Source organism: Sander lucioperca, chromosome 2 (genome assembly GCF_008315115.2).
Source record: "Sander lucioperca isolate FBNREF2018 chromosome 2, SLUC_FBN_1.2, whole genome shotgun sequence".
Lineage (NCBI taxonomy): Eukaryota > Metazoa > Chordata > Actinopteri > Perciformes > Percidae > Sander > Sander lucioperca.
This window is the reverse complement of record NC_050174.1, coordinates 23,332,732-23,349,561: the sequence shown is the minus strand read 5'-3', so window position 1 is coordinate 23,349,561 and position 16,830 is coordinate 23,332,732. Positions and strand designations below refer to the sequence as shown.

General features: G+C 43.0%; 2 protein-coding genes across 4 annotated transcripts in view; both read left to right on the top strand.

Annotated features, from left to right (window-relative positions):
* The window catches only part of smg1 (SMG1 nonsense mediated mRNA decay associated PI3K related kinase), a 61,020-nt gene extending 58,917 nt beyond the window's left edge, over positions 1-2,103 (top strand). For all 3 annotated transcript variants that reach the window (XM_031292523.2, XM_031292522.2, XM_031292524.2), the window contains exon 64: positions 799-2,103. In XM_031292523.2, the coding sequence (XP_031148383.2) occupies positions 799-876 (78 nt within the window). In that variant the 3' untranslated portion in view covers positions 877-2,103. The remainder of the gene's footprint in view (positions 1-798) is intronic.
* A 1,042-nt stretch (positions 2,104-3,145) lies between these two features.
* Positions 3,146-16,115, top strand: hao1 (hydroxyacid oxidase (glycolate oxidase) 1). The gene is made up of 8 exons (XM_031292606.2): positions 3,146-3,339; positions 7,487-7,638; positions 8,647-8,911; positions 9,061-9,233; positions 10,069-10,160; positions 15,182-15,340; positions 15,610-15,679; positions 15,835-16,115. Exons 1-8 carry the CDS (start codon positions 3,203-3,205, stop codon positions 15,900-15,902), a joined length of 1,116 nt encoding a protein of 371 aa, XP_031148466.1. The 5' UTR covers positions 3,146-3,202; the 3' UTR covers positions 15,903-16,115.
* The last annotated feature ends 715 nt before the right edge of the window (positions 16,116-16,830 follow it).

Genomic DNA, 16,830 nt, shown 5'->3' with positions numbered 1-16,830 from the left:
ATAACAGTGTGTGCATGACTACAGTAAAATGTAATGGCTTGTAATAAGGATGTTAATGATCAACCGTTAACCGACAATGAGAATGTTAACCGATTGACACCAGGGGTGTGAATCTTCACTGGTGTCACGATTCCATTACAATTCAAATCGATTCCCATGTCCCAATGTATCGCCTCCTCAATATTCATATATATTGTTACACATGGTTTTCATTGACAAATTAAAGCAGTCTGATATACATGAACTCCCCTTTTTATTGTATCTGCTCTTACAAAAAGACACTTCCTGAATGTAGCGGAGTCTAAACACAACCGACCAAAGGCAAAAAAAAAAAAAAAAAAAAAAGCCGCGACCGGAAAATCAACAGGCAACATCAGTAGGCGATTTTAGTCTTTGGTCTTTCTGCTTGTGGCTCTCTGTTGGACGGCGCTCACAGAAGAGGGCCGTGGACTTGTGTCGGTCGCCAAGCTGTTCCAGGAAAGTGGCTGCGCGACCGCTAACGTCTGCAGCTGTCGGGGTGTACGCCCGAGCGTCTCGGACGGTTGAACTGGGGACTCTGTTGCCTGCTTGTCGGTCAATGATCAGTTGATGAGCGTCTGCTACCTAAAAAAAAAAAACAACTTCTAAATTAGCAGTCCTGGATGGTAATGTCCCCCTGGTGTTGTAAAGCTGTGACTCCCAGTGATGGCAGTGATGACTAAATGGCCTTTTGACCTAAAGTTAAACCTGTTAAGTGAGCTGAAAACAGCGCGCGGGTTCCAAGACGTGTTTCTGAGCTGCTGTGCTGTTTGATTGCAGGTGGACGTTGTCATCAAAGAGGCCACCAACATGGACAACCTGGCCCAGCTGTACGAGGGCTGGACAGCCTGGGTGTGAACGCTATGCTGCTTCATGTCTTTGGTCCAGCGAAGGCTTGGAGATCCACCAGAGTCCAGCGGGTCTGGGGTGTCGGAACAGCAGCACCCAGGCCACCCTGGGGGGGAGGAAATGGGAAGCGGATGCTTAGTCTGCCCTCCCAAACTCCTGGGCACCCTATCTGGGGCAGCGACCTCGTAGCACCGCTGCAACCACACTCCCCCCCCCAACCACCGGCGATCGGGCTAACACAACGCTTAGTGCTGCAGCCCCCGCCTTCCTTTCTGGGTTTTGACCAGTCAAAGCAGCGCTGAATGGGGAAGGGGGGGAGGAGGGCAAAGGCCTCCTCACCCTCTACTTCGAAAAATACCTTCCCCCCCCCTCACCTGCATTGCTCACTGTCAAGTACCCATAAACATCACTGCATCCTGTTGAGCCAAACAAACTCCACCTGAGAGCAGGATGAAGCAGGAAGTGAGCCGTTTCCCTTTTGAAGCCCACAGCTGACGCGCTGTGGATGGGACTTCGCCGGGGCGAGAGCTCGGATGGATGGGCCGCTTACGCGGCCACACTTGTTTTTCTCTAATCTTTTCCTCAACGGCATTGTGATTCTGCTTGGCCAGTGGGTTACCCAGTTGGGCAGGAATACTGAGAACGAAAGGTTGAACAGGATCCATAAGGCTACATGGACTCCCACCTGAAACATGTAATGAAAAGAAATGAAGGTGGAAACCAATCCAACTGTACTTTGATTGATAAACAGTTAAGACTTGTACACGTCTTGAAGATTTCCCAGAATAAAAGAGTTTGTTTTTCTCAGGAAGGTTTTGTGCTTTTGTGGATAAAAGTGAAACGTCCCGTCACGTGAAATAGTTTTGGATGGCTCGTGAGCTTAGAAAGGACATGTAAAGGTGAAGTCACTTGGGACGAGGGACAACCTGTCTGATTCTTTTTCTTCGGTGTGCATCTTTAGTCTGTGTTGAGCTTTGTAACTATCCCCAGTCCTTCTTTAAACAGAACTGTAGAAGTAGATTTCTGCCTTTTTTTGACTTGCCAGACTTGTCAGAAGATGTTGCTTTCCTCAATACATATTCACTCCCCAGCCCTAATGCTTGCATTTTATTAACCTTGACCTTCTAGTTTTACATTTTTAGTGGGAGAAATTGTTTTTGGTGGTGGTGCAAAATGTTGATTCTTAAAGCTTTTATTGGATTTTGTTGGATAACCAAATAAACATGGAACTGAGAAGTGTCGAGTTTTGATTTAACAATGAGAATCTTTAGGTTCATGACATAACTGCATGCTCACCAGACAACCTATGTGCAATCACAAACCTGCACTAACTCTACATGCTTTTTTTTCTTTCCCTCTAGGTCAAACAAGTTTTTATTTTGGTAGCAGTTCCCCACTATGACTACCAGATGATTGAAACTCAGTGACATGTCAGGGAGAGGTTGGGTTAGAGGAGGGTCTTACATCTCCAGCTTTCAAAGGGGGCTTTTAATGGACTAACTAGAGCATTGCGGAACAATGCTAGTTCACAGATCTTCAACAGGGGCCACAAAGAGGTAAGTATCCAGTATTTCACCATAGAAAGCTATCCAAAAGTCAGTAGAAAAACCAATAAATTTATCTTGGGACCTCTTGGACCTGACCCCAAAGTTGAGAACCACTGATTAACATCAACACATCATTAAGGTGTAGACATTATTGAATTTGATAAATGTACAGGTACATTTGGGTTGGTTGTATAATTTGATTCTGTACAAAACGTATAAAGGTAGGACAACTGCTACAAGCCGGAACCTCTCTGATAACAGAAAAGAAATCAACGTTTGGTTCTGCATCTCAGCTTTGATGACGATAATGGCCTCCTTCCTAGTCTTTGACTACATACATGAGCAATTGCGAGAGTACACACTTTAACATCAGGATTCAAAGTTCACAGGCAGCCAGCACTATCTCATAACCTAGCAACAGTCCAAACATGAACTACGAAGCCCACAGTCCTCTGGGTTTGTTCTGGCCTTCATAACACCTGTATCTTCTATTAGAGCAGAAACCCCATCACAAGTCATGATTATTTTAATTTTTTTGTTGGTTTTGGTTGTTGTGCCATGGGATGGAGGCTGGTCGGCAGAGCAGAGGGCTGAGAATGCTGTGCATACTTGTATTAATTTCCGTGAAGCTCAATAAAACTAAAAAATAAATCAATCTTGATTAAAAAAAGAGGGTTGGGGGCTGATGAAACGTCCAGCAGGTTAATGATTACACCTAGTGCTTATCACTGAGTGTCAGAGGGACAGACAGCGAGCTGCCTCGGTGATTTGGTGTGGAGTGGACAGCAATGGCAGGGCTGCGTGTTTGTGTGTCGGATTTTGAGGAGGAAGCCAAGAAGGTTCTTCCTAAAGCTGTGTATGACTACTACCGCTCAGGAGCTGATGAGCAAAACACACTGGCTGACAATGTCGCTGCCTTTAAAAGGTACCACTCACACACACACACACACACACACACACATACTGTTGGACACACGTTTTAGAATGAAGTTCCACCATAGGCGGCGCTAGGCTATTTTTAGGGGTGCTGAAGCACCCCTAAAAATCATCATCTCATCTCACCCCTGAAAAATAAAGTCCTTATCATTGTGATTTTGTGAAATCGTTTAGTACTCAAACCTTATTACTTTTGCAAACCTGATTTTAGCGATGGAATAGGATAAATGACGACAGGCTCAGCTCAGTTGTAACCTAAAGTCAACAGCCTATCAGCGATTCCCTGAACGAGGGCGCGCGCCTCAGCCTACTGTTGAGTCTGCGCAGATAACTTTGGGGAACGGTCGTCAGAGTATGGCTACTTTCAACCACTGGAAATGTATGGCTAATGGAGTGAAAATTAAATCTAATCGAATGAACACGTTAAGTAGGCTAGAGGTGTAGTATTTGTGGAACCAATCTGTGATTCCCTGATCACAATGATGGCAATTGTATCTGAATTAGCCTAGCTTATTCACCACGGAGTCCAATTTTGTTGTGCAACGTTAGACAAAATTGCTAACTGTAGGCAAATGTAGCTTAGTAGTAGCCTACAACGAGTTTTTTAAAGTGTGCTATTAATAGCCTGCCGTAACGGCTTGAAATACCGCTAAAAATAGCATAGCGCCGCCAGCTGCAGTCCCCTCCCTAGACAGTATATATACTGTCTATGGAGGGAACTATACTGTCTAGGGAGGGGACTGCAGCTGGCTTATATAAGAAGGTTACCTCCCTACCAGACACTTTCAGATTTTTAACTGGCAATGCCAATGAAAAATGCAGGGTTCATACGTTTTTGAAAAAACCTGGAAAAGTTATAGAATTTGAAAAATGCAAATTCCAGGCCTGGAAAGGTTTTGGAAACATAAAAAGACCCAGAAAGTTTTGGAAAAGTCATGGCTTTTTTTTTTTTTTAACACAGCATAATAATATGTGATTAATAAATGTATTTCACGTCGTCTTAACCTCAACGGTCTATTCGGGGCGCGATATTACGAATCCCACCATGAACCACATAAATTCATTCAGTCATTCATTTTATTGTTAAACCTCTAAGGGGAAAACTTTAACAGCGATTTTTATTCTTATTGTATAATGTCTACTGACATTTTCAGGAAAACATAGTCATGGAAATTTGCCGAAAAGTATTGGTTAAAATGCGTATGAACCCTGAAAATAAATAATTCAACCGGTCTGTTTCCCCATAGATGGATATACGTTTCTTTTTTTTAAAGAAAACAGCCAGGTTCAGGTGAGAAAGTCTAGAGATAAGCCTTTAACATTATCCCACTGCACTGAACAGCATCCCCATATTCACATGTTATAAATAGGTGAATTTTATAAACTTTGGTAGCCTTCACATACATTCTCTGTTGACTAGTCAATTACATTTGCCTTCTGGTTGACAGCACAAAGGAGTGAGGAGAATAAAGAGGGAGAAGGGCAGAGAGAGCAAGATGAACAAGGTGAAAAAATGGCTAGGTAGCCTATAAGACATATATATATAGTAGGACTACTGTGTTTTGTTTTCTCTTTTATTTGAAGATTATTTTCTAGTTGATTACAAAATGTTTTGTATGTGATTGTCAGTGATATGACGGAGGGAGGGGGATAGAGAGAGAGAGGAGGATGGAGAGAGAGGGACCTGGAAGAACCAGGTGAGAAAGTGGACATATATTGTATGGGCAAAAACACTTAAAACACTTAAAATATTCCATTCACATTATATTTACATATGCATTTCATGGAGGAGTAGGCTCTTAAGAAAAAGAGATGTTGGATTTTCCCCATCTAGTTCAGAGGCATTATTAGATTATTCATCATTTAGATGTATAACCATATCAGTTTCTATCAATGATGTAAATGAAAAAGTTGAAAATTAACAGCAGAAAAAAACATGAATAATCCTGTCTAAAAATATGTTAAGGCTTATGTTACCAGTTCAAGGTATGTGCAGGGGTGTAGCTCAAAATTCTGCGCCCTGTAGAAAGGCATTTTCTATGGGCCCCTCCCCACATCTACAGCTATTCATTCTAGCATCTTTTTGGGCCCTCCTCACATGAGGGCCCTGGGTACTCAGTCCCCTTTTTCCCCCCCAGTCCGATGCCCCTGGGTATGTGTGCTGCAATAATCATGCTTTGTAGTTGCCATTTTTTTTTCACAGCAGATGCCTTGAATCTGTTGATAGTTTGTCATAATTGCATGTCTCAATCTGTCTATTTATTTCCCCAAAACTCACCAGAAGTCATGATTTAAGGGTTTAAAAAAAAAAAAAGAATCTTACGGGGGCATGCCCCCGGACCCCCCCTAGCTTAACTGCTATCAACTTTTCATTAGGGGCTGAGCCCCCCCAAAGGTCAGATCCTAGAATCGCCCCTGAGTTCCACCAAAGCTACAAACAGCATTGTACTGTGACATTTGTGCCATCTGCAAAGCTCTGAGCACCAACCACCGCCTGATACAAGAGTAGGACATAAAGATAGTGGTGAATTTCTTTTTGAGAAGATTGTGTAACACAGGGGTTACAAACTCTATTTCACTAAGGGGCCACACTGGAAAATGAGAATCACATCATGGGCCAGACACGTATAGTTTGCTTTTATTTAATCAAAAAAGTCAAATATCTTTGACTGTGTTACCGCATGTCTCATATAGTCTTCTCATTTACAGTTTGGTCGACATAAAGCCCTAAAAAAGTCAGCAAAAAGTTCCTTAGCCATCGGAGAATTTAGCAAACCAAGCAAAAACAATGAATACGTGTTTAAAAGCAGGCTACCACACATGAAAAGTCTGGTTCTGTGGGAATTTCTGAGGCTCAAAGTCTGCAAATCTGCCAAATTCTGCTTTGTGTTGTGTAACTGCGGTTTGAAAAACAGATGCCCGTCTTTTTGGTTTGATGCACAACTAGGCTTGGCAAAATGTATTGTGAAACTAAATTGATATGTGGGCCCAGTCAAAATTTGCGAGGGACCCCACGGGTGTAACGTGGTGTAACATGTGTATTTCCAAACGGGTCTATTTTGTTGTCACTCAGCTTTAATATGTGTGAACATGCACCAAATATGTTTAAAAAAAATTTAAATGTCTGAAAATATACATTAATATGAATCCAACATATTAATAGCAAAGATTAATTGGCCTATTTGTTAAATAATGATTTACACATTAAAGATAAGCTTACTATAGGTAAGGTAGCCACTATGGTAGCCACACAGTGAAGCTTAAGGGTTCACTGTGCCTTCCAAATGTATGTTAAACATGATGTATAAATAATAGCCATTTATTTTCATCCATTCGGCCCAGTTTAATATTAAACAGTTGTAGACAGTATATGTAGTAGAGGGTCCTTACTCGGTCTCTCTTTCAGCTAAAGGGTCCCTGGCCTAAAAACCGTTGAAGACCCCTGTGTTAGTGTATGAAGGGGTATGACCAAAAAAGAAACAGTCCTCTGGGTTTGTTGTTTATCTTGTGTAAACTGAGCAGAGCAGGAAGCCCCTCAGAAGTCCAGACTAAGAAGAAGAGGCTCAGGGCTGATGAAGCATCCAGCAGGTTAATGATTACAGCAGCTCTGCTGTGCTCAGTATTGTACAGCCACTGGATAAGGCCATAGTCCAACTTCATCTGAGCCATTGTGTACCGTACAAACACAAACAAACTGCACTCAGGACACAGTGAGAGGAAATGTTTGATTAAACCTTTAATAAGAGTTACCTTATGTCTATGGAACCTGGTGGCTCCTCCTGCCAAACAGCTGTGTGTGTGTGTGTGTGTGTGTGTGTGTGTGTGTGTGTGTGTGTGTGTGTGTGTGTGCTTGTTTAACTATATTAGTGGGGTCCAAAAACCAGGAGTCCATTATACTTGTAGGGTCCCGACAGGTTTGTGGTGCCAAAATGCTGGACCCCACAACTTTAAAGGGCTGTTTGAGGGTTAAGACTTGGTTGTAGGATTAGGGTTAGAAATAGGTTATGGTTAGGGTGAGGGTAAGGGGCTAGGGAATGCATTATGTCAATGACGGGTCCCCACAAAGATAGTGCCACAAACCTGTGTGTGTGTGTGTGTGTGTGTGTGTGTGTATATGTGTGTGTGTGTGTGTGCAGGTGGCTTCTTGTCCCTCGGGTGTTGAGGAATGTGTCCACAGTGGATCTCTCTGTCTCTGTGCTGGGCCAGAAGCTGAGCATGCCTATCTGTGTTGCAGCCACAGCAATGCAGAGGATGGCTCATGCTGAGGGAGAGACAGCTACTGCAAGAGGTAAACACACACACACACACACACACACACACACACATTGGGAATACAGAATGTAAATTGGAAATATAGAATGGGCATTTGGGAATGCACAGCCTGTGCCCCTAGTGTTTGTTTGACGTTTACGACCCCTGTGTTTACGACCCCCGGGCTTTTTAAGTATTCAGGGGGCAGGCAGCTAGTGGATCGAGGAGAGATGCCTACGATTTGAGACAAAAATGAAATTGCGCTGAAACCATGCAGGAACTCATAGTTGTTACTGGAAGAGAACAGTAAAGAGAATATGGAAGAGAACATAAATTGTGTTTTCCTACAATCCATACGTATCCTTTTTTGATGTCAGCAGCATTGTGCTTCTCTTCATATATGATATAACTAGCCTACTTATACCTTATACTATTCTAGTCTATATCCACAACGTTCTACTTCCAGGATTGGGATACGTCCTTTTTTTTCCAACCAGATGTCCGTCCCCTTCCTCTTTCTTTGTGTTGGCGTTCTAAACTCCGGTGGATTTCTGAGGACTATGGTTAACTGCTCCTCAGATCTCTGCAGGAGCAATCCAGACAGCTAGCTAGACTATCTGTCCAATCTGAGTTTTCTGTTGCACGACTAAAACTACTTTAGAACATACACGTTCCACCAAAACAAGTTCCTTCCCGAAGCTATTTAGCAGAGGCGCCGATGCTCCATCCGGTGCTTAGCGCCGCCCAAGATGATTGTGATTGGTTTAAAGAAATGCCAATAAACCAGAACACGTTCTCCTATCCTGGAACTGGACTTGAGGATGATAAAAGGAAAAGACAACAAATCATTCCTTTTCTAAGGTATCTGATCAGGCTTGAATGTATAAGTCTGAGGCTCATCCCAATAAGAAGGGTTTCTGCGCTCTAGATCCATGTTCAAGATGTGATAATAATAATAATAATCTGTTCATACATTTTCTTGAGTCCTCTTTTAAACCACTCCAGAAAAGACCGTTAACACCCGTGATATAATGTGTCTACCCAGCATGCCAAGCAGTGGGCACAGGGATGATGCTGAGCTCCTGGGCCACCTCCACTATAGAGGAAGTGATGTCAGCAATGACAGCCTCACTAGACGGTGTCCTGTGGCTGCAGCTTTACATCTATAAAGACAGAGAGCTCACGCTGTCATTGGTGCGCCGGGCAGAAGAGGCGGGCTATAAAGCTATCTTTGTTACTGTGGATACGCCGTACCTGGGAAGGAGATGGGATGACATGCGCAACCGCTTTAAACTGCCCCCACACCTGAGGTAGGAACCAAACACAACAGCAACAGCAGAGGAAAATGTACTCACTTCCCAAATTCCACCATGGAGACCGCAGAGTGTGTCCCACTCTAACAATTTATTCTGTGTGTGTGTGTGTGTGTGTGTGTGTGTGTGTGTCTGTGTGTGTCCAGCATGTCTAACTTCTCATCAGCCTCCATGGCTTTCTCTGAGGGAAACTATGGCAATGACAGTGGTTTGGCTGTGTATGTTGCCAAAGCGATAGATCCCACTCTCTGCTGGGATGACATCACGTGGCTAAAGAAACACACACACCTTCCTGTGATTGTGAAAGGAGTACTTAATGGTACACACACATACATACACACACACACACACACACACACACACACACACACACACACAGACACAGCTTTATCTTACACCAACAATAAAAGTTAATTAGTTAATCGATTTTAGATTTTTTTTGTCAAGAAAGAAAGAAAAATGAAGTTGCAAAATTGAATTTACATTTGGTTTTACAGCCAAAATCAGTGCTGTTACTCTATCTGGTATGTCAAACTAAGTTGGTGTTTTGTAGATTGTTGGTATTTCTATACATGTCTGTGTCTCTCAGTATTCAGATGTGAAAAAAAAATAGGTACTTGTCATTGCATGCATCCCAGGTTAACGGTATCAGCATAGTAACGCATTTCTGCCCTGCTAAAAGTACCTCTGCCGCCTTAGAACAAAATGTGTCTGGTGTTTTTCTTTTGGCAGTTTGGCAGTTTTTCTTTTTAGTCGTAAGTGAAAAAGATTAGCTGTCATTTCAGTGTGCGATGTCTAGGAAGTAATTGTTACAATAGTTAATAATAATAATAGTCCTGGCATTAAGAAAAGCATCTTTATTTTCTGAGCCCACTAGATGGCGGTCTCTGTTCAACAAAGGGTTGAAAGTACACTGAATTATCATTTCTTGAGACTTTTTCTATAAACCCACAGCGCCATCTAGTGGGGTCGACAAATACTTCTAATAATCATTTGGACACTTCTGGCATAGCTAATAATTAGCTTTGCCGATACATCTCTGAAAACATTAGAAACAATAGAAAGCATTTTTTTCTGGTTCAAAATTAACTTCAATGTGTGTGTGTGTGTGTGTGTGTGTGTGTGTGTGTGTGTGTGTGTGTGTGTGTGGTCAGGTGAGGATGCTGTCCAGGCTGTAAACTACGGAGTCGATGGCATCCTGGTATCGAATCACGGAGCTCGACAGCTGGATGGGGTTCCTGCTACGGTGTGTGTGTGTGTGTGTGTGTGTGTGTGTGTGTGTGTGTGTGTGTGTGTGTGTGTGTGTGTGAGTGCGAGCAAAATAAACAGTAAAACGACATAAAAGTGGCAAAACTTTGAGTTTTCAAGTTTGAAGTTTGGTCACAGACAGACGGTAACTTACAGATCCATCCTGAGCTGAATCCTGGGTCTTCAATCCTCTAACGATGGAAGTACATGTAGGCTTTTCTGTTCTTTCTTGCAGCCAACAACAGAGCCGGTTGTGTGCCTTGCTCCTGCCATGTTGTCTGCAGGAAATCACAATGGCTAGCCTCCAATAACTTTGTTTGAGGGCGTGCCGAACTAGCCACTGGGCATATTCAATTGGAAACGTCACCAATTGAAGGACGTAAAGACACAAATGAAAACAAGGCGTTTCAGGCAGTCCAGGAGAAGTGCTTGTGTGGAAGAGACAGTTCCCTTTGGTCTGAAATGTGTTTTTTTTTTACTTTAAAGAAGTTTTAACATACACTAACTACTAACTGTTCTCACTCTTTATGAGGAAATGGTAGTTTTTTTTTTGTTTGTTTTTTAAATTTTGGGGCATTTCTGCCTTTATTAAATAGGAAAGCTGAGGTATGAAAGGGGAGAGAAAGGGGGGAAGACATGCAGGAAAACCGTCACAGGTCGGGCCCGAACCCTGGACCTTCTGCGTCGAGTAATAAACCTCTGCATATGTGCGCCCGCTCTACCAACTGAGCCAACCGGCCACGAAATGGTGTTTTTTATTGTCAACGAAAACATGCGTCTCTCGATACTTTCTGACGGCATTCAGGCTGCAGGCCTGATGGCCGACTATAAGTGCCCTGTCAGGTCTGGAGGGGGTGGTAAACTGCTCCGCTCAGGTGTGGAAGGACGCCAGGCTCTATTCTGTCCACTCCTGTCATAATTTGGCCTTGCTATTACAACCACTTCACTCGTCCTACCTAGGGGTGGGTCTTGAGACCCCGTTCTATTAGGAACCGGTTCCAAATTTCTCCAACCAAAAAAAATCAATAAGGTCCGAGCTTATCGATACTGCTGTCAAGACTAACGATCATGTAACGTTATGTCTCAAGAGACAAGTCACGGCATTTAAGGGGAAACACCCCAGGCAAAACCATAATTTTTCAATTTAAAGTCTTCTTTCAGACGATTGGGGAAAAAAACATCCCAAATACACATGTAGGTGTTTATTTTACTACACTTTGTCTATTTGCACCTGCAAATTTCTCCTAAATTCACCAAATTAGCATTAGATAATGCCTAATTTGCATATTTAAACATAACATTTCAGAAAACTTAAAATATATGTCTTAATGTAAGTAATTAACTGGGGAAGTGTCATGTTGAAATATGCTATTTTCTTTTTTAACCCTATCAACTGTAACGTCATGCAAAATGTAGGATATTTTATAATCCATATCTTTAAAGCCCGTTTTCTCAAAATAGGTTTTTCTCAGACTCTTGAGTCAGAAATCTACACTTCAGTAGAACTTACATACCAAACTTTCCAGTTTCACTCCTATCTATATTCTGAATGTTTTTACAGAGGGGTTTGTTCAGATATCATTCGTAGCCCGATTTATGTAACATGTCATACCTAAAAACATGGCGAAAATGGATTTTTAATTGCTGTTGACACCATATTCTGATTTATGCGGTGATAAAAGGAGATATCCCAAATCCCCTCCGTAAAAACCTTTGACTTTAATATGTCAACAAAATAAAAGAAGAATTTTGACATATTTAACAAGATAATGCATCATTTCCATATTTAAACATAAAGGGTATCCACCGCCAATCATTCAAAACATAGTCGGACTGGCTACCGAGAGCACTTAATCAGATTGTTAACCATATGGGCCCGAGCTTGTCGTATATGACAAAAAACAGCATCTTTGATTCATGACTTAAACATTTTATAACCTTAACGACTGAGTAAAAACATACTGTTTTGTGCAGGTAAAAGCTAACACTTGCGCCCTTACAGAAGGTTTTTTATCCAGGGGTCTTATAAATCAATAAATCAATAAATCCAAACTGTTACATCCAAGATTGATACACTTTATGTCTATCATTTATGAATTTTTGGTCGTTTATCGCCTCTAGCTTTGATCAAAGATCCTCTATAAATAAAGCTGCCTTGCCTATACTAAACCGTCTCTGGTTTTAAGCTAATTTTGCTTTTCCCATGATGCTCTGGGAGACCATTCTGACCAATCGAAAGCTTGTTTACATCTTGTCAACCAATGGAAGGCTGGTCCGTCATTGCAGATGAAACAAAGATCGTATATAATGAAGAGGAATCCCTCAAGGGCAAAATGGTTAGTAAGTTGTCAAAAATACTTTAGGGCTCAGAGTGCAACAGCGACAGAAGAAAATAGGGATAAGAATAAGTAAGATTTGGCTAGTGGTAAGCTATACAGTATACTATCATATGAAATTATAATGAATATAGTAACATATATACTTAGTATATTAACATTATACTATTAAATGAACATACTTTTAATTTAATGTTATAATATTATACTAATACAGTAATGTATACTAGATACTCATCCAGGTTGTGGATAGTAGCCTCCATCTGCAGTAGATAGATGTAGATGTAGCCAGAACCAGGATGCCATCGTGCCAATATGTGCTCCATCTAGCCAGCTTCCTCCAGAAAGCAACACATTCCCTTGTTCTATTTTACCTCTGTTATACTAAAGTTATTGTTATAAATATTGTTCAGTTATCTTGTTTACATAAAGTGTGGCCTGGGTTGTGTGGGTGCTGCTAATATACAGTATATGTTCAACACATTCATTCATTTAGTGGTCAGCTCAAGTTCACCCTAGCCCACGAGTCCACAACTCCACCCCCGTACACCAAACTCCCTTTAACCTGGCTTCTAGGTGGATGCCATCTGATAAAGTGGAGGAGTGTCACAGGGCTGTCACAAAGTTTATAGTGAAGGGGTTGCATCCCTTTGCAACTGTTGAATCACCATGGTTTAGGGAGATGACAAAGACCCTCTGGCCACCTTACACCCCTCCCTGTGGAAATCTTCTGCCCAACACCCTAATCCCTGCATGGTATGAGGTGGAGAGGAAAAATGTTGTAACAGAGTTGACAAATGTGGGCAAGGTAGTCATCACCAGCGACGGGTCGACTAGCTTAGCGCAGGACCACTACATTACAGCAGCCAAGGCAAACTTAACCAAGATGGGGGAAGCAGTGGCAGTGGAGATTGGGGAGGTATTGGAAGAGTTTGGCATTGCACACAAGGTGGTTGTGATGCCCATGGACAATGCGTCCAACATGGACATTGCTGCGAAGAGGCTGAACATCCTCAAACTTGGATTCTTAGCCCACACACTCAACTTAGCAGCACAACAATTCTACAGCATTGCCACAGTGACCCGGTGGGCAGCAAAACTAAGAGTGATCATCGTGTGGATGAATCGATCTACAATGGCCAAAACTGTGCCGAAAGAGAAGCAGCTCCTCCTCAAACTTCCTCAGCACACCATGCCACTGTACGTCAAAACCAGGTGGAGCTCTCTCTTCCTGATGGTTGACAGATTCCTCGAACAGTATCCGGCTCTCCAAGCTGCAGTGTTGGATCCACGGCTGAGAAAGCCGATGGGGAGGGACAAATTGGATAGGATCACAGATAAGGACTTCACCGGAGCAGAGGAGTTAATCAAGGTCATGATGATCCTGTACACCTCTTCACTGTGTGTATCCAGCAAGAAAAGTCCCACCTGCGGTCAGATCCTGCCAATACTTGAGAAACTAAAGGACCACTTCACAGTTCAGGAAGGAGACTCTCTGTTTGTGTCTGGTATTAAACAGAAGGAGTTGACTGACCTCTCTGGACATTACCAGGTGGACAACATCCAGTTCCTGGAAGAGGTGACTATGATGGTCCCCAGGTTCAAAGCCAAGAGTGACAGAGACACCACCTGGGACCGTTTACAGGAGGCAGCTGGAGAGGTCCCACTCCCAGATCTCAATGAGGACAGTGAAAACAACAACACAGGAGGAGGCGGAGGATGACGATGATGGAACTCTCATCTCAGAGGAAGAAGAAGAGAATCCTCTGCTTGCTGTCACTCCGCTACAGCCTAAGACCGCTTTGGGGGAGCTGTTTGCTGAAGAGGAGAGAGAGAGCTACGGACCATCCAGCCAAACATGACCAGCACTCAGAGAGTCCGTCTGAAGCTCCAGGTCTACAGAAGCCTGCCTCCGATCCCTGTGGCGGAAGACCCTGTCCTCTGGTGGTGAGGAAAGAGAGACACCCTGCCCCTGCTAGCTAAACTTTCTCACAGCTACCTTTGTGCTCAAGCCTCCTCCACCCCTTCAGATAGGGTGTTTTCCACTGCTGGGAACACCATCAGCCAGGAGCAAGGCAGACATGCTTATTTTTCTGCAGAAAAAACAGTGTTCAGAAGAGCTGTTGATTCTTCTCTCTTTTTGTTGTGTAAAGCATAATGTCTATTTCATTCATGCATATTATATATTAACTTTGTATTAACTTTTTTGCTGATACTGTACTCTTCTCAAAGGTTATGTTACTGTTCTCATGCGTAATGTTGAAATCAGAAATCAAACAGTCACAGACTCAGTTTTTGCAATAAAAGCAATAATAGTTTGGTTAAGATTAGGAATTTGTCGTCTCGTCTTTCCACCAAATAATAGAAAAGTATCGATAAGGACTCGGATCATTAAGCAGTCTCGAAAATGGTATCAATATCAATACAAATTACAGATCCCCATCCCTAGTCCGACCACCTCAAGCTACGATCAAAAGCGATTGCAATATTTTTATTTTGTCGACCCAGATTTTTAAAAATGGCAGCGGTAGTCAATTGGACAAAATCCCAAAATTCCCTTCTTGTCAGTGTTTTTGTTTTTTCCATGGGATTTGTTGACAGTAACATAAAGACGCCTTTTAAATGTACTTTTTGTGACAATATAAATATGAAGTACAGTAAGTGTGTGTGTTTGTGTGTGTAGATAGATGTGTTGGAGGAGGTAGTGAGGGCAGTGCAGGGTCGCTGTGATGTCTTCATGGACGGAGGAGTGCGGCAAGGGACGGACGTCCTTAAGGCCTTAGCTCTGGGAGCAAAGGCTGTCTTCATTGGCCGACCAGTGCTGTGGGGTCTCGCCTGTCAGGTGAGCCCTAATCAGGAGGGGGGCTGAGAGTCCCAACCCCAATCACTCTGATGCCATAAGAAAATTTCCATTTTACAATTTCCATTTGCTTTTTATGTGTGTTTTTGGACCTTAAAGTCATTTAGCACATAACAAAACAAAGAGTGTTTATATTAAAAACCTCAGACTATCTAAATGTAATTTGAAAAACTACATTCTCTAATGTGACACACAGCTAAGCAAAAATGGTGTGTGTATGTGTGTGTGTGTGTGTGTGTGTGTGTGTCCAGGGGGAACAGGGAGTCACTGAGATTCTCGAACTTCTGAAAGAGGAGCTGCATCTGGCTATGGCCCTGTCAGGTAACATACACACACACACACACACACACACACACACACACGGCATCTACCCTGTGGAAACACACACCTATCAACTATTTTTCTCCATTCTGTGTGTGTGTGGGTGTGTGTGTGTGTGTGTGTGTGTGTGTGTGTGTGTGTGTGTGTGTGTGTAGGTTGTCGTTCTGTATCTGAGGTGAACAGGTCTCTGGTCCGGAGAGTGGACTTCACCTCCAGGATGTGAGAGAAAAATCTGCTGCAGGAATCACAAGACACAAGACATTCATTTGTCAAATGAATTTAATATTTTTTTGTATCCAGACTTGTTTGTTAAAATGTTTTGCCTGAAACTAGCATATCATCCAATCTAATGTAAGACTGAGGTGTAATACTGGCCAGTGTCTTGAAGTAAGTGAATGAAGTGGCACTAATTAAAATTCAGTTCAGTTGAGTCAAATGTATGGTAGTTTTTTTCTCTAGCCAAGGCCTGGAAGAAACCTCTCGAAGCCACGCTTTATTGTACATAATATATACTTCAAATAATTGTGTAAGTAGTAAACACTACAAACGCACACAGGCCAAAACATGCATTTTAAGTTTAGAAACATTTTGCGTCAGAGCCAAAGATACCCTCTGGAACGATAGGTCCGACAGGTTGGCGAGGTTGAGCCACCGCGCCCGTTCCCGAAGAGCCATGGTTCCCAACGCCTTCCCTGTGGCCTGGACTGCGCAGTGCTGGACACTGAGGCACAAGTCAGAAATGATCGGAATTTCCCCTAGTGGAGCTGGGTCCCGTGGCCCCCATACTCGTCACATATCTCCGTCTAGTGAGCGGTGAGGAGCGTGAGGACGTTGAGTGCTCTGGCCCAAAGCGCTGTCACCTTATAAGCGTTCCCGCTCAGGGCTGGCCGAAACTGGTCCAACTTAGATGGCCTCGACTGTGTGGAGATGGAGGGCCTGCATATGCCCCCAATAGAGCCACTGGTGACGGCACATTTTCACCCTCGAGTGTCGACAGTGTGGGGCTTTGGGACGACACACAGTCGAGGGATGAGGCAACGGAATTCAGCCTTCTGCCACTATACGGGTGGTCTATCCTGGTCGTGCCACCTTGGTTAGCAGCTCATGGAAGATGGGGAGAAGATGGGGAGAAGATGGGGAGAAGCTGCTTC

Excerpts from the sequence above, each read along its gene's own strand:
- hao1 (XM_031292606.2), top strand. The coding sequence starts at position 3,203 with ATGGCAGGGCTGCGTGTTTGTGTGTCGGATTTTGAGGAGGAAGCCAAG. Across the intron at positions 3,340-7,486 it reads AATGTCGCTGCCTTTAAAAG|GTGGCTTCTTGTCCCTCGGG; the intron begins GTACCACTCACA and ends GTGTGTGTGCAG. Across the intron at positions 15,680-15,834 it reads TCTGGCTATGGCCCTGTCAG|GTTGTCGTTCTGTATCTGAG; the intron begins GTAACATACACA and ends GTGTGTGTGTAG.